Source organism: Carcharodon carcharias, chromosome 2, assembly GCF_017639515.1.
Source record: "Carcharodon carcharias isolate sCarCar2 chromosome 2, sCarCar2.pri, whole genome shotgun sequence".
Classification (NCBI taxonomy): domain Eukaryota; kingdom Metazoa; phylum Chordata; class Chondrichthyes; order Lamniformes; family Lamnidae; genus Carcharodon; species Carcharodon carcharias.
In genome coordinates, this window is record NC_054468.1 from 210730826 (window position 1) to 210751576 (window position 20751).

At 44.7% G+C, this 20751-nt stretch overlaps 1 protein-coding gene across 1 annotated transcript in view; it reads right to left on the reverse strand.

Annotated features, from left to right (window-relative positions):
• LOC121288725 (kynurenine 3-monooxygenase-like) overlaps positions 1-20751 on the reverse strand; it is an 86629-nt gene that overhangs the window by 39716 nt on the left and 26162 nt on the right. The window contains exons 9-10 of the mRNA XM_041207503.1: positions 16309-16430; positions 12934-13081 (exon numbers count right to left, since the gene is read on the reverse strand). Of these exons, the coding sequence (XP_041063437.1) occupies positions 12934-13081; positions 16309-16430 (270 nt within the window). The remainder of the gene's footprint in view (positions 1-12933; positions 13082-16308; positions 16431-20751) is intronic.

Sequence of the window (20751 nt, forward strand, 5' to 3'; positions counted from 1 at the left end):
GGCACCGTGCCATGCACAGCCTCATTTATCTCCGTCAGATCGTGCCACATACCCTGCTGCACTTCCAGCGTTCGCTGCCTCATGGACGACTCCAGAGGCACATCATCAGCCACCGACCTAGCATGTACCTGGTCCTCAGCAGTCCTCCGACTGGCAGTGCCCTGGGCACTCTATCACTGCCCGCACCTCAAGCGAGTGTGAAGTGCCCTCACCGCCATGCCCCAGGAGACTAGCCGAATACCTAATTCCCACCGAGGTGCTAGTATCTGTGCTGGTGCCTGCCTGGCTGAGATGGTGTGACGCTGGTGAGTGGATTTGCTCTGGGGCTTCAGGGGTGAGAGATGGGCCCTCTGCCTCCTCCTCCCGCCCCTGCTCTGGTGATGCTGAAAGGAAGAAAATGGACATTTGATTAGCTACAGTGCCGACAATGTCAACTTGCCTGTCGCTCCCCCCAATCATTATGCACTCATCCTTCCATAATCAATGGTAAACCCATGTTGCTAACTTCAATCACTGAGCATTCAGCAGTACCATGGCTTCTGGGACACACATGGTGACCTGACTGCTCGCCAAACATACCTCCCCGTGGCACCCCAGCCTCACCGCCACCGGTGGACCTGGGGGCATGGCGCCTCTCCAGATCCATGGCCTGCTGCTCATAAGCCGTTAGGATGGCCAACTGGGCCTCCCCTCCGCCAGTCCGCACTTGATCAGAAGCATTGTGCGCAAACTTCTCCTGAAAAGGAGAGAGGAGCATTGATTAATCCAGCCTGCAACTGAACTCCCATCGCATCCCTGCCACCCCAGCCAGAGTGGGACATTGCAGGACTCCAGTTCTTCATCACCCTGCAGCTGCAGCACACTCACCCAAACAAGGCAGGGTTGACCACCCCCCTGCCATTGCCCAAATGCTGCCTCCTTCACATGTGGCACCACAAGGTGTCACTTTGCTAAGCAAGGAGGCATGACCACGTGGAGCGCAAAGACCAGCAGATGGATTGGTGCCCCACCAACTGGAAGCTCACCTCCCAGCATGTTAACACCCTGACTTTGACATGCTTCACAGTTCCAGCACTCTGCCTAGGTGCAGACCCTTGACTTTCAACCCCATTCTATACTCTGGGTGTTAATGTCACAGATGCTGCGTATACAGAACACATCCTAGCTCAACTCTCTCAGGGTGAACTGGGCATGTGCAATCTCTGCTGACACACCCAGCGAGGGATCCATGCCATGAGGGATTCAATGCCGTTACTGTAGTCAGAGTTGCCGGGCGGGGGGAGGGAAAGGGTGGCGGCTGCATTAAGCGACTTGAGACAACATGGTACCTACCCTTCCCAAGCACAGGAGATCATTGAATGTTTTGCAGCACTGGAGCCATGTGTGCCGCACCACATCATGGGCACTAACACTCTCGGCCACCTCCTCCCCCACACGTTTGGTCAGGTGGGGAGGCCTCCACCTCCCATCTCTTAGAAGAAGGACCTCCTGCCGCGTTGCCACTTCCTCCAGGAGGGCAGCCAGGCACTCGTCGGAAAAAAAGGGGCACACTGCCCCACTGGCCTACCCTCCGGCCTGGCCTGCCCCAATTGCCTACCCTCCGGCCTGGCCTGCCCCAATGGCCTACCCTCCAGACTTGCATCAGGCACATAGCCCCTCTGATGTGCTCTTCTCCCAGCCATTGTGAGCAGCCTTGCAAAGACTTCATTTAAACAGGCCACCGGGTCACCGGTCTTAGGAGTTGTTAAGTACGCTGGGTGGGCCTTAATTGGCCCACCCGCGTAAAATGGTGGCACAGACCCGATCACGGGTGGTGATCGGGTCCGCACCTGCCCACGCCCACTTCCCCACTACATGGAAAAAATTCTCCCCATAAGATTCTTTGGGAGATTGAGAGGGTAGATGCTGAGAGGTTGTTCCCCTTGTGGGAGAGCCTAGAGCCAGAGGGAATAATCTCAGAGTAAGGGGGCCCCCCATTTAAAACAGAGATGAGGAAGAATTTGTTCTCTCAGAGGGTAGTCAATCTGTGGAATTCTTCACCAGAGAGAGCTGTAGAGGCTGGGTCGTTAAGTATATTCAAGGCTGAGATAGACAGATTTTTAATCAGCAAGGGAATCAAGGGTTATGGGGAAAAGGCAGGAAAGTGGAGTTGAGGATCAGATCAGCCATGATCTCATTAAATGGCCTACTTCTGTTCCTATGTCTTGTGGTCTTAAATATGGGGCCTGAGAGTCATATTAGGTTAGCACTTTACTTTCACCGCAATAATTTGGGTTGGAATTCAGTCCAGATTGAACTGATGAAGCAACTTTGAAGAAGTAGAGGGATGGTCACATTTCACCTGGCTGACTCATGCTAGTAATGCTCGATGCTCGCACCACGCTGGGTGCAAAATGTGGTAGAGGTATTCCAGTCCGCACACTGAGCTAATACAAAGGTTACCATCCAAGTTTCAAACAAAAATAACTGGAAACATTTAGGGAGGTACACATAAAGTTCAAATCATGGATTGTCTTCTCTTAAAGTTTCAGAAGGTGGGAATCGTTATATCAGCAGTAGATTTGAGAACAACAGGACACAATGCAGGATGTTTATCAGCGCAACACGTGCATAGAAAATGAAGAAAAAATTTCAAAAGTTTTGCCCGTGAACACGTTTGTTTTTTACAAAGATTGTTGTAGATGTTGAAACATGGAAGGTAGGAAAAAGATTCAAGAGTTAGCTGAACAATAGTTAATTGGATTAATTGAGGTACAAAGACAGAAAGTAGATCGTGATGGCAAGTCCAGTAATGAAGGGAAATTACTGAAAGCAAAGCAGCATGTGAGATCAGGTAGCAAAAGAGAGCCAATAAAAAACAGCTTACATTTTTATAGTGCTGCAGTATGTGGGAGCTGCTGGGCACCAGTGCGATCGACAGCAACCACATCTGCAGGAAATGCCTGCAGCTCGAGGAACCTTGGCTCAGAGTTGATGAGCTGGACCCCGTGATACATATGGGAGGGGAAAAGTTATCTGGGCACTTTGTTCCAAGAGGCAGTCACATGCCTTGGACTAGGTACGCCAGATTTGATTCATGGTCAGGGACAGGAGGATATATCTATAAGACAGTCAGGTATAGGGATCCAAGAGGTAGCAATGGAGGAGTCTCAGGCCCTGTATTGTCCAACAGGTTTGAGGTTCTTGCAGCTTCTATGGATGAGAGCAGCGGCTGCAGGGAGGTTGAGAAGCTGAACACAGCACTGTAGTACAGGGAGCCATTCAAGTGTGGGAAGTAAATGCCAACATTCCATTTGCCTGAAGACTTAGAAAACTTCCCAAAGATAACTGAAAGTCAAAAGGTGAATGGGGAGGGAGGAATTGAAACAATCACCATCATTAGGGAAAAGGTGCTGGGAAAACTATTGGACCTAAAGGTTGACAAGTCCCCAGGACCAGATGTCCTAGATCCTAGGGTCTTAGAAGAAGTGGCAGCACAGATAGATGATGCATTAGTTATAATCTTCCAAAATTTCTTAGATTCTGGAAGGGTCCCAGCAGATTGGAAAATAGCTAATGTAGCATCTTTATTCAAGAAAGGAGGAAGGCAGAAAGTAGGAAACTATAGGCCAGTTAGCCTAATATCTGTCATAGGGAAAGTGCTAGAATCCATTATTAAAAAGCTTATAGCAAGATACTTAGAAAATTGCGATGTGATCAGGCAGAGCCAACAAGGTTTTGTGAAAGGGACATTGTGTTTAACTAATCTATTAGAGCTAGAGCTTTTTGATGAGGTGACATTCAATGTCGATAAAGGATAACAAGTAGATGTGGTGTACTTGGATTTCCAAATGGCATTTGATAAGGTGCCACATCAAAGATTACTATACAAGATAAGGGCATATGGTATAGGAGGTAACATATTAGCATGGAAAAAGGATTGATTAGCTAACAGGAAGCAGCGAGTAGGGATAAATAGGTCTTTTTCTGATTGGCAAACTGTAACTAGTGGAGTGCCACAGGGATTAGTGCTGGGTCCTCAACTGTTTACATTCTATGTCAATGACTTGGATGAAGGGACCAAATGTATGGGAGCTAAATTTGCCGATGACATTAAGAAAGTAGGGAAGTAAGTTGCTAAGAGGTAGAAAGTTTGCAAAGGGATATAGACAGGTTAAGTGAGTGGGCCAAAAATTGGCAGGAGTATTACATAGGTAAACGTGAACTTGTCCATTTTGGCAGGAAGAATAGAAAAGCAGTATAATGTTTAAATGGAGAGGGATCTTGGTGTCCTGGTACATGAATCACAAAGTTAGTATGCAGGTACAGCATGTGATTAGGAAGGCAAATGGGGTGTTGGCATTTATTGCAAGAGGGATGGAATATAAAAGTGGGGAAGTTTTACCGCAGCTGTACAGAGCCTTAGGTGAGACCATATCTAGAGTACATTTTGGTCTCCTCATTTGAAAAAAGATATAACTGCTTTCAAAGGAGTTCAGAGAAGGTTCACTCAACTAATTCCTGTGATGAACGGCTTATCTTATAAGAAAGGTTGAACATGTTAGGGCTATACGCATACCCAGTAGAAGAATGAAAGGCGATCTTATTGAAATTTATAAGATCTTGAGGGGACTGGATAGGGTGGATACCAGAAAGGTGTCTCCTCTTGTGGGGGAAACTAGAACTCAAGGGCACAGTTTAAGAATAACAGCACTCCCTTTTAATACAGGAACAAGGAGAGATTGCTTCTCTGTGGGTCATTAGAGTGCAGAATTCTCTTCCCCATAAGGTACTGAAAGCTGGGTCTTTAAATTTATTCAAGATTGAGTTAAATAGATTTTTGTCGGACAAGGGAAGCAGACAAGAAAGTGGAGCTGAGACCTTCCAAACCCACAACCACTACCACTTAGAAGGACAAGGGCAGCAGATCCATGGGAACACCACCACCTGGAAGTTCCCCTCCAAGCCACTCACCATCCTGACTTGGAAATATATCACCATTATTTCATTGTCGCTGAGTCAAAATCCTGGAACTCCCTCCCTAACAGCTGTGGGTATATCTACACCACAGGGACTGCAGCAGTTCAAGAAGGCAGCTCACCATCGCCTTCTCAAGTACAATTAGGGATGGGCAATAAGTGCTGGCCTAGCCACGGATGCCCACATCCCATGTAAGAATATATAAAAAAAAAACCAAAACCAGATCAGCCATGATCTTATTGAATAGTGGAGTAGGCTTGAAAGGCTGAATGGCCTACTCCAGCTCCCAAGTCCTACATTCCTACAAACGTAGTTGTAGTAAGGTACAATACAGTTAGGGGGATAGATACAATAGATACGATTCTCTGCAGCCAAGAACATGAGTCCCAAACGCTGTGATGCCTGCCCAGTGCCATGCTTAAGGCCATCTCCTCCAGGCTAGAGAGGAACTTGGGGCAGAATTTTCTGCTTGTTGGGCAGGTGGTGTGGGAGTGGGCGCGGGTGGGCGCAGACCCAATCGCCGCCTGCGATTAGGTCCGCACTGCCATTTTACTCGGGTGGGCCAATTAAGGCCCGCCCAGCGTGAATCAATGCTCCCGAGGACAGAGGGACTGGGCGGGTGGCAGCAGGACTGCAATGACAGCCGGGTCCAATGGTGACTCGGCGGCCTGTTTTAAAAAGCTGCAGCAGCCTTTCAAAGACTGTGAATCATGGACAGTGGGAGGGCTCCCCAGAGCGCTGCTGGTGAGCAGGCCAGGCAGGAGGGTAGGGCAGGGACACGCTGTGCCCCTCGTTTGTCGGATGATTGCCTTGCTGCCCTCCTCAAGGAGGTGGCAGCACGGCGGGCGGTCCTGGTACCCCAGGACGGGAGGAGGAGGCCCCCCCCCAACATGACCAAACATGCCTGGGAGGAGGTGGCGGAGATCATGAGCTCCCACAATGTGGGCCAGTGTCACAAGCGCTTCAACGACCTGTTGCACTGAGGAAGGGTGAGTGCCATGTTGGCATTGTCACTTAACCCAGCAGGTCGGAGTTTCCCCCTGGCGCCACCTGCACCCCCCACACCCCCAAGTCTGAGTGCAGTGACTGCATTGAATCATTGACGGCATTTGTCCTTCACTGGGTGGGCCAGCAGATATTGCCCAACCCGAGGTCACCCTTAGAGGATGGAGAAGAGATGGGTTCTGCACCCACAGCATGTGGTACACTGAGACTCACATTACTGTTTTGGGGGTAACCTGGAGGAGCTGCGCCTAGGCGCAGTGCTGGAACTCCAGGACATGTCAAAGTCAGGGTGATGACGTGCTGGGAGGGGAGCCTCAAGGTGGCGTGGCACTGATCGATCTGCTGTCCTCTGCGTTCCACATGCTCGTGCTTCCTTGCTATAGAAGGTTAGACCATGTGGTGCCTAATGTGATGTAGGCAGCATTTGGCCAAGGGGTTGGCGGGGGTGGGGGGAACAGGCTGAGCATCTTTGTGTGAGTGTTCGGCAGCAGCGGGGTGAGGAGACACTGGAGCCCTGCAATGCCCCACTCTGGTTGGGGTGGGCCAGCCACAAAGAGAATCTAGGTACAAGTAGCATTAATCAATGCTCCTCTCTCCTTTTCAGGAGAAGAATGCACATAATGCTGCTGAGTGGTTGAGGACTGGCAGGGGGCCAGACCAGTTGGCAATTCTCAGCCGCTTCGAGAAGGAGGCCCTAGATCTGGAGAGGTGCCATGTGCCAGGTCCACTTGTGTCGGTGAGGCTGGAGTGCCACGGGCAGGTATTTATGCCCAGCAGTGAGGTCAGCATTGTTCTCCCAACAGCCATGGAAGTGCTGAATGTTCGGTGATTGAAGTCTGCAACATGGCTTGACCATTGCTTATGGAAGGATGAGCGCATAATGATCCGGGGGACAGGGATACACATTGACATTGTCTCCACGTTTCCTGATCCAATGTCCTTAGTCTTCTTTTCAGCATCAGCGGAGCAGGGCTGGGAAGAGGAGCAGCAGAGGCTCCCTCTCACACCTGAGGGCCCTGAAGTCATGGACTAACCAGCGTCACACCATCTCTGCCAGTTAGGCACTAGCGCAGATACTAGCATCTCGGTGGGAATTAGAACATCGGCTAGTGTCCCGGGGCACAGCAGTGAGGGCACTTCACAGTCGCTGGAGGAGCTGGCAGAAACAGAGAGTGCCCTTGGCACCAGCAGTCGGAAGACTGCAGGGGACCAGGCACATGCTTAGTCGGTGGCTGATGATGTGCCTCTGGAGTTGTCCGCAACTCAGTAAATGCAGGAAATGCAGCTGGGTGTGTGGGAGCATCTGGTCGAGATACATGAGGCTATGCTTGGCTTGCTATCCATGGTGGAGGAGTCTACGTGGACTATCACCGATGCAATGAGCCTCATGTTCGAGCGTCATGCATTCTCCATTGAAAGAGTGGTGACTCTCGTGGAGAGGTTCCTCCAGGATACCAATAAGGGCAACCTGGGGATGCGCTTGGAACAGCGAGCCCTCACATCAGCCTTGACCTCAGCTGGTCAGTGCCAGTGTGGGAGGTGGTCTGGGCACCAAGTTTCCCAGCTTGGTGCCCATCCATCCATGGTGAGCAGGGAGGTCCATACTGACCTCATGTTGACGCAGCAGCTGCCTGTCATCACTGCGGGCTCCTCTCAGGGCACTCCGGATGAGGGCATCAGCTCCTCCACCCCTCTCCCATTGACCGTATCATCCGGTGAGACTGTGACGACTGGGGAGATGCCAGCTGTGGAACTGGCAGCTCACTCCCTGGTGGGGCAAGCACAGTCTCCATGGGCCAGAAAACAGCTGCCAAGGTCATCAAAGTCAACAAGACAGCAGAGTGTGCAGGCTGTCCCAGATGATGCTCCCAGCAATGGTGACAGCACCAAGACGTAGCACTTGAAAATGTAAACATAAGGCACTTTAGGCACACCACGGGTTTATCACTGGTGCTTTTGTGTTGGCCCACAATGAGGTCTTTATGAGTTGATGTGATTTTTAACACCTTTGTCATTTTGTTTTCTTAAGTTCCTTTGGTTATAATATTACATTCAGACACTTCACTATGGCTGAGGATGCCTCTTTGCTTCTGTATGTGGATGTTACCAATAATGTTATGAGTGATTTGTGGGACATTCAGCTTTATTAACAAAGCCCTTAATTAATGTTCTTATCCAGGCAGATTTTGCACTTCGGGTATGGAGTCTGCAGCCCAGGCTTGTTCTGGAGGTCCATGTGTGATGTGCTAGCTGAATGTTCTTTAGATTAAAGCCTCCTGGGTGTCCCTGCCTCCCTGGAGTATGCCCAGGTCAACATCTACCTCCTCAGCATTTCCCTGTGCATGCTCATCCTCGGATTCACTGCTGGACTCATCGTGTGCAGTCGCAGCCACTGCACCTACATCTTCATCGTCCACAGCATCTCCTCTTTCCAGCGCAAGATTGTAGAGAGCACAGCATGCAACCACTATCAGCGACACATGATCTGGGGATACTAGAGTGCATCCCTGAGCGGTCCAGGCATCAGAAGTGCATCTTGAGAGACTGATGGCTCTCTCCACTATAGCCCTTGTGGAGACGTGACTTCTGTTGTACCACTGCTCATCTTCTGTTTTTTGACGGCGGAGAGGAACCATGAAGCATCTTGTGAGGGGGTAGCCCTTGTCACCCAGCAGCCATTCATCAAGCCGGGCTGGAGCACTGAAGAGCCCCAGCACCTGGGAGTGTCTGAGGATGTAGGTGTCGTGGGAGCTGCCTGGGTACCTTGCACAGACTTGTAGAATCAGCATCCTGTGATCGCACACTATCTGCACGTTCATGGAGTGGAAGCCCTTCCTGTTGACAAAGACACCAGGCTCACCTGCTGGCGCCTTGATGGTCACATGTGTACAGTCTATTGCACCCTGGATGCGGGGGAAGCCAGCAATGGCCACGAAGCCTCTGGCTCACTGTGTCTGACTTGCCTGGTCCCAACAGTGGTGGAGGAAGGTCAATGCACGCCTGAAAAGAGCATCTGTAACCTGCTTGACACAAGTGTGGACAGCTGATTGGGAGACACCACGAAGATCACTCACCAACCCCTGGAAGGAGCCAGAGACATAGAAGTTGAGGGCAGCTGTGACCTTCAGAGCCACTGGCATGGGGTGTCCACCCACACAGTTAGCAGAGATCTCAGGCCCAATCAGCTGACAGATATAGTTGACTGTCTCCCTTGAGAGATGGAGCCTTCTTCGGCATTGCACCTTAGACATATTAAGGTAACTGCTTCACCACCTGTATACCCTGGCAGCAGGATAGTGGCATCTTCTGTGCCTTGGACTACCTCTTGGCCCTGCACCCCTTGTGCCTGTGCCTGTCCTCCTAAAGGTGGCTCCCCTGGAGGCTGAATGTGCACTCCTGGCCTCCTCCCCCTTCTAACCCTTCTTTTCTCCTCAGAGGAGGTGCCTCCAGTGGAGATTTCAGCTCCATTCCCAGGCTAAGGGAAGGCTTCCTGAAACCTGCAGACCGAAAAAAGATTCCCCATTGCAGAGTGCTGACCTGCAGGTTGTCAGTCCAGACCCAGCAGCTGTTATGTGTGATTGCAGATCACACAGGCAAGTATCAGTAACTTTGAAAAATCAATTTTTGACAGAGCACGCTCGAGACCCCACCGAGCCCTCTCATTCCGCCCGTGGATGAGGTTTATACAAATGTGTCCGACCCATCTGCCCATTGCGGTGAAGGGAGATTTAGAAATCCAATGATAAAAGTTGAGGCAATAAAAACATATATTGATGTGGGTAAAGGCAAGTTGAGTGGGACAGCAAGGGACAGAGAGTTTAATGGTAATAGTCCATTAGAGTAAGGTCAATGCAGTGAATTGTAGTAAAAAAAATAAAATTGAAGTCACTTTATCTGAATGCGCAGAGCATCCATAATAAGATAAATTAATTAGTGGCACAAATAGGGATAAATGGTTTAAATCTAATTGCTAATGCAGAGACAATGTTACATGATGACTGAGCTTGGGAAATAAAAATTCTAGGATACACAATATTTCAAACAGCCAAGGCAGTATGGAAAAGTAAGATAATAAAAGACAACATAAAGACATTAGTGAGGAAGGATCTTGGCTCAGAAAATTAGGAAGTAGAATCAGTGAAGATTAGGAATAACAAGGGTCAGAGAACATTGGTGGGGGTAGTTTAAAGGCCCCGTAATTGTACTTATATTGTTCGACAGAGCATTAAACAAGAAACTATTGGAGCTTATAAGAAAGGCAATGTAATAGTTGTGGGAGCTTTAATCTTCATATAGACTGGACGGTCAAATTGGCAAAGATGGGCTGGAAGATGAGTTTGTAGGACATTTTTATGACACTTTCCTGGAACAATATGTTGTCGAAGCAACCAGGGATAAAGCTATTTGCGATCTAGTATTGTCCAATGAGGCAGGGTTAATTAATAATGTCATAATAAGAGATCCACTAGGAAAAAGTGATCATGACACAATTGAATTCTGCAGCAAATTTGAAAATGACATATTGCAAACACAAACAAGAATATTAACTTAAACAAAGCAAATTACATAGGTATGGGGGGGCGGGGAGAGGTGGCTGATTGGGTAAATGGACAAAAAGGTTTGGTGTTAAATATTTAAATGAAAACATTTGAAGAAACAATTCAACACGTTCAACCAATATATTCCATTGAAAAACAAGAACTTAGTGAAAAAGATCCATCCATGGTTTACTAAGGAGGTTAATATTAAAAGAAGTGACTTATAATGTAATATAGTAGTAAGTCTGAAAAATTGAATGCTTTAGAAACCAGCAAAAGGCCACCAAAATGTTGATAAAAAAGGAAATAAAGGACATGAGAGTAAATTAGCCAGGATGTAAAGAACATATCTTTTTATTTCTGTTGGACTGTTATTATGAACTTTTTAAAAAAAATTCTGTTGGACTGTGGATTAGAACTACAATGGCTGCAGTTTGAATGACATGTTCACTGGAACAGTGTGAGAGATATATACAACGTTGCTGTCCTGGAACAGAGTGTGCGTTGAAGACAGGATGGTGCTGAGGAAGAGTCCTGTCTAATGGGGAACCATCAGGCAACAACGTTTTAATTGGCTCCTGGCCAGGTGACCAGGGTTTGTGTGAGAGCAGTGCAGCAGAATAGCTCCTAGCCTGAAAGAAAAAAGACATAAAACCTCTCTCTCCTGTGTGTGTAAGATTCCAGTAATTCTATAATAATAGCTAGCTGGCTTTTTCTCCTCATATCTCTATAACTTGTTCTCTCCCTGAAAACCCCTATCAAGAGGCAGAAGGGGAAATCACTGTTAGAGACATTGAAAGGCAAGTGCTCAAACAGTAAACTAAAAATTGAAAGTGCTGGAAGACCACCTCCTGTCATCAGCAAGAACTGAAAGGAATTTGGAAGACATCGATCAAAATCAACCCATCGAATCCTGTACTCCAGAATTGGTGCTATTAAACTGTTTTATCCCACCCTTAAAATCCATGTTTTTGTGTGTCTTTTGTGTCTTGTATGTGAGTGCACAGGGATTTAAGAAGGAGTAGAGTTTAGGTTATAGAGTTGGAAATCAGGAGTTCATATTTCTTTCTTTTGCCACTGCTTAATGACAGTTTGTTCAATAAACTGTTATTTGCTTATTAAGTTTACAAACCTGATCGTATTCTGTTAACCTAAATTAAACAGTTAGGCAGAATTGGGGCAATCTGGTGGTTTGGTCAAACTTTCCACATTTGTCGCGGCTCGGGGAATAGTGGGGTTTGATATTACAGCACGCTATCTCCAGTGAGTTGTGACAAGGAATATAAACACAGATTATAAGAGCTTTAACAAGTATATAAAAAGGAAGAGAGTAACTAAAATAACCATTGGTCTCTTAGAAGTAGAGGCAGGAGAAATTATCCCGGGGAATGAGGGAGTGGCAGAGATGTCGAACAAGTAGTTCGTGTTGCAGAAGAAGACACAAGTTACATACCAGAAATAGAGGATAAGCTAAGGGCTAATAAGAGCAAGGAGATGAAGGTAATTTCTATCATAAGAGAACAAGTACTGGAGAAACTCAAAGGACTAAAATCTGACAAAGAACAGGACCTGATGGTCTACACTCTAGGGTTCTTAAAGAGATAGCTGCAGAGACATTGGATCCGCTGGCTATGATTTTCCAAAATTTCCTAGATTCTGAAATGATCCTAACAGATTGGAAGTTAGAAAATTTAACACCACTACATAAGAAAGGAGAGGGACAGAAAATGGAGAACTAGAAACCAGTTAGCCAAACACCATTCATTGGTGCTATTATTATGGAAACGTTAACAATGCACTTAGAAAAGCGTAATATGATTAGGAAAAGTCAATATGATTTTACAAAGAAGAAATCATGTTTGACAAACTTATTGGACCTTTATTGGACGTTGATTGAGGGATAAGTATTGGCCAGAACACTTCTCTTTTTCAGAATAGCGCTATGGGATCTTTTACGTCCACCTTAAGAGGGCAGATGAAATTTTGGATGAACATCTCATCCAAAAGATGGCACCTGCAACAGTGCAGCACCTACCTTGATTTGTGTGCTTAAATCCTGGAACGGGATTTGAATTCATAACCTTCTGACTCAGAAGTGAAAGTGCTATCACTGAGCCACAGCTAAGAACAGGAATAACAAGGGGAGTGGGTGGGACTCCTTGTGTAAATGGGCTGCAGTGTTTAGCTTTTAGTTGCTCAGCAACTGAAGAAGTGCCTGCTGCTACACCGGAGGAGTATCAGAATCTGAAGAATGACTATTAATGGTTATTTTCTGCTTGTGTAACATTTCTTCACACCGACTTTAGTAAAAGTAAGCTCTGGTGTCTAAGACTCATGTTCAATTTAATTTTGTAATTAATGAATAATTCAACAATGGGTATAGCTGAAAATTCTAATGCAGTAAAACCCTGTATGAATATTCAACACTTACTGCATTCATGCCTTGACCATAAAAAGGAACAACTGCATGAGCTGCATCTCCCATTAACATGCACTTGAAACCAATGTGGTAGGACGAACACTTGACTGAGATCATAGCCTGGGCTGGCAAATTGAAATAATCCTGCTTCAATGCCTCTCTAGAAAAACAAAATCATATTCAGTCAGACACAATGCTTTAAAAAAGTGAACACAAGAGTCTTTAGGAACAGGAATAGGCTATATAAAGTTCATTGAAGTTGATCTGCTTTCAATTCTTCAAACCTACCCACCCATCTTCTCTTTATGTATGTCAACCTCATCCTTCTCCAGAAATGCACCAAATTGTTTAATGAGTTCATTTGTTCTATCAGCTTCAATGTTTTGTACTGGTATTTAGTACATACTCTTATTAATTATTGGGTGAAAAAAATTCCAGCCGAGTTCTCATGGGGAAGAATTTTGCCCTCGTTGGGCGTGCACAGGAGCAGTTGCGAAATTGACTGTCGCCCGCAATCGGACCGTGACATGGATTTCACACGGGCTGGCCAGCCAGCATGAAACATGCTCTCAGCACTGCTGGGGTGGAGGCGGGAGGAGCGTGAGTGCAGAAGTGTGCACATGTGCAAAGGTGCGTGCAGTAAAAGCTCCCTGAAGGCGCAGAGCTGCTTCAGGGAACTGAAAATATTCCAATTAAAAAAAAACATATTAAAAATGTTAAAAAAACATGTCCTCTCATGTGACATGAGCAGGGACATGTTAGAGATGAGTGCAAATAGGTTTTATTTTTCTTTAAGCACTGGTCGAAACCTCATCCCAACCTGTGGATGAGGCTTCGACAAAAATGCAAAGGCCGCTTAGTCTTTTCACCTGCCCACCAGCCGAACGGTTGGACGGGCAACAAAAAGTTTGAACCAATTACTTCGTTAAGGGCCTTAATAGGCCGCTTAATTGTCAGCGGGCATGCTGCTGACTCTCATGCGCACCCACCGACCGAAATATCGCACGAGTGCACGATGACATCAGGACGCTCGCCTGACTTCATTGCACATCATTTCATGTTCGTTTGGATTGGGTGCGCACCCACCCAACAAGTGCAATATTCTGCCCATGATTTCATTAGTTTTTATAGAACAGTGGCAGCAATGAGATTTTAGTTATATGAAGTCAACTTCTTTGTTGGATAGATCTAGCTGAAGCACGAAAGCATTAAGAAAATACATGCATGTGTCTTCATCAAAATATCTGTCAATGGGTTGATTAGTTTCAGAGTCATCAAAATCCTGAAACAGATTTAAACATTGGCAAATTGCCCAATATATGGGTCGGATAAGCCATCCTCTGGAATCACCCCAGGGTGTTTTTATATGCCTTTTATTGAATGATTGAAAAGCTTTGCTTGGAGATCTTACAGTTGCTTTAGTTACTGTAAGGGTTTCAAGTATAGGAAAGATTTTAATTTGGTTTGAGCTTTCGCAATTAAATATGTTCCCATAACCCAAAAGCAATAGCACAGATGATTCTGAAGTAAGGCATGCCGATGGCATGGTCACTTGTAACATTAAGAAAGAGAGTCATGACATGTGTACGAGATGGATTTAGAGTAATTGCAATACTAAAATTATATATTTAAAATCTCAAAACATAGTCACCTGTGTGAAAGTCAACCTGAATTAACCAATGTTCTATCCACAATTCAGCCTATATTGAATACCCTCTATCACAATGACCAAGTGATCTAAAATGTGGCTTTTTACTAAACTTCTGACAAACTGTTGCTTGGTAGTACAAAACTTGACTATTGAAACATGCTGTCAAAGCTTTTTGTCTTGCACTTATCAGGACACATGCAACAATGCTGAATTTTGAGTTTTACGCTTGCTAGTAGCGACATATATTCACATGTAGGGACCTGTGCTTTGCAGGTAAAAGGAACATGTCCAGGCATTATGCCTTTTCTGAATTAAACAAAAGCATGGGAGGGACAATAGTTTCCTGGTGCATTCTCTATGACAATACCTTGACCAATCAGTGTTGACTCACCAACCAAACAGCACCCTTTTCTCATGCATATAAATTGTAGGTCCCCTTGAAAGTTGGAATTCTTACATCCATCGTGATGAGTGCAAGACAAAAAGCTTTGACAGCATGTCTCTTTTCTCAGCAAAACGAATCACAATCTGCTGATTGTGTTGTGGTGGTGAAAGAGATAAACACAGAGCAGAAAAACTTGCACCAAGAGATGCACAGACCAAAAAAAATCAGGACAAAAGCACAGTGCAGGAAGAATACAGCAGGAAAAACATGAACTAGGAGAATTTTAGCATGAAGCAGAAGAATCAGACCCCCAGGATATACACGGGCCTGAATTTTCAGCTCAACAAGTGGGCGTGATCAGCTGGCCCAGGAGCAGTCAGGAAACGGACCACCGACTGCGATCGGCCGCCATCTGCAATTTCACACTGAAGCGTGAAACGTGCGCCGAAAAGCTCAGCGCTGCCAGGGTGGGGGCGGGAGGAGAATGGGTGATGACGTTGACGCGGGTGCAGGTAAGCGCTGACAGAAAGCTCCCTGAAGGCAGGGAACTGAAGCCCTGAATCCCAGGAAATAAAGATTTTAAAATCAGGAAAGAAATGTCCAAGCATACGATCAGGCACCTGAATGTATAGATTATAAAAATGGTGTCCACAATTTCTATTTTTATTTTATTTAATAACAGAAACATCATCCCACCCTTGGATGAGGTTTGCTGAAAAATGTAAAGGCCGCCTGGCTGATTCGCCCATCCACCAACTGTAAGGTTGGACGGGCTACGTAAAATGACAGACAATTGCACCGTTAATGGGCTTAATTGCCCTCTTAATGGTCGGCGGGCATGCTTCTGACTTTTGCCCGTGCCCGCCGACCAAAATATCATGCAAACGCGGGATGACATTGGGACACTCGCCTGACATCATCTCGTGCGATTTCATGTCCGAATGGGTCAGGCGCGTGCCCGCCCAGCCAGCATAAAATTCTGCCCCATGGAGTGGGAGAGTCAGGTCAGATTAAGCTTCCATTTATCCCCAAATTATACAGCATGTGTGGCAAGAGGGCTTGCTCCTAGGTTTACTCCATGATATTTGGAACTGACTACCAGGAACCATATTATTTCACATTGTATTTTCAATCATAATTTATTTATAATTACTTAAAGTTACATTTATAATTATATATTATTAATAATATATAATTATATATTATTTATATATATTATATGTACAACAAATATAATATAATTACATAAATTATATAATTAATAATTATATCAATCATAAATTTATATTGTAAAATTAGGGTAAGTAGACGAGCTGAAGAACAACTATCTTGAGTAAAATAAGATCCTTACCTTCCTATTAGCGGTATGGAATCTGGAAAGTATTTCTTGAAAAACTGAAGCACTTCATCTCCAGTGGTAAGCTTCTCAAATTCTTCAAAAGGCATGAAGAGAGTACAGGTGAACGACTTGTCCTGACCAGGCAGCAAACAACATGAAAAAAGATTAGTCTAAAACTGTGTTCCCTTTTAAAATGTTTTTATTTTAAAATCGCCCCAACTTCAGGTTTAATATCACCTCCAAAATGAAAGCATGAGTGCTTCCAGGCGTTTGCCAAAGCTACACTTGCGCAAGTTGTTAGGAAGTGTGCAAGTAGGGCAAGTTGATTTCCTATCCAATTTCCTTCTCTTTGTCTGGTGAAGTGCTTGACCTCTGCCCAAGGCATCCTAAGATCAAAATCTCACAATGGAAATGGAAACGTGGATCCCAAATTGCAGAGGAGAAATAATGCTATTGGAACAAGGCACTTAATAATCAATTGTAACAATTCCATAACATGAGGTGTCTATAGTCACCGCTTCTAATACTTACAAACAATTTACGTACATGCTTTTGCTGGTTTATAATCATATTATGATATTGCATTATGAAATTATAACTTCCTTAGTCTCCAGCAAGAATTTCAGCACTTCCCTCACTCCAATAATTTCTACGTCCAATTTATGTACAGTCAGTGGAGGCGGTGGCATAGTGGTAATGTCGCTGGTCTAATATTCCAGGGACACAGGTTTGAATCCTGCCTCAGCAGATGGTGGAATTTGAATTCAATAAAAATCTGGAATTAAAAGTCTGATGATGACCACGAAGCCATTGTTGATTGTTGTAACAACCCAGCTGATTCAACTAATGCCCTTTAGGGAAGGAAACCTGCCATCCTTACGTGGCCTGGCCTACATATGACTCCAGACCAACAGCAATGTGGTTGACTCTTAAATGCCCTCTGAACCCGGGCAATGAGGGATGGGCAATAAATGCTGGTCTAGCCAGCAATGCTCACATCCCAAGAACAAATAAATAATAATATATTAGGCTAATGCTTTTGTATCTTCATACCAATACTAGAATCAACCAACAAATTTTTAAATGACAGCAGAAGTTTAAACCCTATGGCCTCCACCTCAATATAATTAACCTCATTACAACAGAGCACCATTTTAACCAAGGCATTTGAACAGGTACCAGCAATTAAAGATGTAAACAGAGAAAACTGGGCACAGAAGTTGGTCCTTACACTAACTCCAAACCAATACATGATTCAGGACACCAATTTTGCAAAGGAGGTTCAAAATAGTCATTAGGCCCCTTAGTTTCATATGCAAAATCCCTAATGCCTATTTCAGGCACAAGTCCTAGACACTTCTTCCTCAAGACTTTACCAACATGGATTTCTGGTGCAGAATGCATACACATGTTGCCCAAAACATTCAGCACTTTGGCACCCTACACCAGAGATATTGTGGATAATAGATACTTTAGCCATTTCTGTGGGGAATACACCGGCCTTTCCATCCCATAGTTACAGTGGGTGAAAGACAGAATCTTGCAAAATTTCAGAGTTGTCCAAACAATACAGGACAGAGATCAAGAACACCAATAGAATGTTGAAATATGTGGCCAAAACAATATAAAGCGAGCCAGAGGAAGTTATGTTCCAGTTGCATTATACTCTGGTCAGACAATACATTGAACACTGTTACTGTTGCTGAGACACAAGGTTCACATTAAAGTGCCGAGAAGGGACTTGAAGTTTGTTTTTATTATTAGGGATCTGAGATATATGCAAAGCCTGAAGAAACTTGGGTTTTTCTGCCTAGAAATGAGACATCTGAGAGTGTGCTCTAACAGAGGTAGGCAAGATTATTAGGAAATTGGAAAAGATACATCCAGCATATTACTTCAGTTAAACTTCGAGAGCAGAGTAAGGAGACACAAGTCTCTTATGAGGGTTCTTTTGATCTCCTGATGTAAACTTAGTGGTGTAACAGCAAAATAGCAGCAACTTATACTTAAAAAGTGCCTTTAAAATAATAAAATGTCCCAGGGCACTCCCACAGGAACATTATAAAACAAAATGTGACACCACACCACATAAGATGAAATTATTGCTAATAAGAGAGACTTGGGCCGGAATTTTCCAGTCCCTCACACCAGCGGGATCTTCCGGTCCTGCCAATATTAACGGAGATTTTAATGGCTCACTGGCCCCGCCGCGGGGTACCTGCCACAGGGGGAGGCTGGAAGATTCTGGCCATGTTGCTGAAGCTTTACAACTTTCACTCATCAGAACAAATGCAAGAATGCCATATTTCAGACAAATGCAATAATTTATACTATAGGAGAAAAGGGTGCTGGCTGGTTGGCAAGTTGACTCTGTTTGGCTGAGGCGTTGTCATTGTGAAAACAACATGGAACTATAAGCTCCCCAAGCTCCTGGGTAATTCAAAAAAGATGAAAGGCTTAAACATATTCATTGTGTTTGCAGAGAATGAAGGCATGTGAAGGCATGTCGTTTCTAGCAAGTGTAAATGAACCATGTTAGAGCTCAACCGATTATCTTAAATTGTTATTCACGTAACTATTAGTGCACCCAGGATTGTTCAGTGAGTGCTGTCCAATCACGGAATCACATCCAGCAGTAGACATTTTGTTTTGGATTTTGCAAGTGCGGGCTGGTTGTGTTTGGTCTATACTCTGCCTATTACGAACAACTAAAGGAACGTTATTCAATCAGCTAATTGCTGGGAATACGGCCTATATAGCATCGCACTGGCACTGAAATTCAAACATGATGTTGCTCAATTGTGTGGTTAAGAGAATATCTTTTTAGACTGATAGCAGCATCCTGTTAGTGGAAAATACCATTTGTTTAGCTACAGTATAATAACTGCATCAAATGGCTTGCTTAACCTGTTCACAGAACCACATAATTGTTACAGTACAGGAGGTCATTCAGCCTGTTATTACTGTGCTGGCTATTCAAATGAGTAATGCACCGAGTGCCATTCTCTCACCTAACTCCAAACATTTTTCCTTTTTAGATAATAATTCAATTCCTGCTTGAACACTTTGATTGAACCTACCTCCACCACATTCTCAGGCAGGGCAATCCAGATCCTGACCACATGCTGCTTGAAGAAGTTTCACCTCATGTCTCCATTGCTTCTTTTGCCATTTACCTTAAATTTGTGCCCTCTCATTTTCAATCCTTCCACCTGTGGGAAAAGTTCTTCCCATCAACTCTGTCCAGACGCCTCATGATTTTGAACACCTCTATCAAATCTCCCCTCTACCTTCTCTTCTCCGAGGGAAACAGTCCCAATTTCTCCAATCTATCTACGTAACTAAACTTCCTCAACCCTGGAACCATCCTTGTGAATCTTTTCTGCATTGCTGTTCAAATTTTTGTGATATTTTGCTTTTCCAGGGTAATTTCAGGCAGGCTAGATATTTATCAGGTCCAAAAGTGGCGACCTTTGGCCCATTTGTGAGTTTGTGTGATACACAGCAAACTATGATCTGATCAGGATAGCCATTGTCCCATAGGGTAGCTTTGATGCTCTCTATTTCTTCATCAAGCTTGCAAGGTGAGTAAAGGGCTAGCACTCTATTTACAAGATTGCTGATAAGGCAAATTTTATAACATGTCCAGCTATACGAATCCCAAAGTGTTTATTAACAGGTGAAGGATTAGGTTTGCAGTAGACCGACCACTTTAAGGTAATCAATTGCTTTCATAATGTGGCTTATCTATCCTTGCTGAAAGCAACATAAATTCATATGCAGGGACTTGGTCTCAGCAAACACAAGGAATATGTTCATGCTTTGCACCATTTTTGAATTACCCAGGAGCTTGGAGAGCTATAGTTCCCGGTTGCTACCTCCATGGGAACATCTTGGCCAATCAGACTTCACTTGCAAACCAATCAGCACCCTTTTCTCCTGTACAATAAACTATTGTGATCATTTGAAATTTGCCATTCTTGGGTTTGTCCTATTGAGTGGAAGATGAAAAATATCGGCAACATGTCTCTCTTATCAGCAATATTCAAGATGAAATTAGATCAAATATTAGAATCCTTAGGAATATGGCATAAATAAATATTTTCATCCCTTATTTCTCTGGGAGTTCTGTTAGCATCTTGTCCAAGCTATTTAGTGGATCAAGGGAATCCTCACAGGATTTCAAGGTCAAAGGTTCAAACTAATAAAAAGTAAATTTTGGACTGACAGCAGGAAATTCTTCTTCATGTACAAAAAATTATTAACTTATGGAAGTGAAAACACTGGAATCTTTTAAGAGAAATCTAGATACTACGAGGTAAGGAACTTGATGAGTGAACTTAGATGGACTGAATGGTGGTCCTCACTCATTCTATGATTTCAGGGAATCTTACATTTTTTAAAACGAAAGGATATGCCGACACTGCACTTCACATAAAACTGGATGTCTAACTT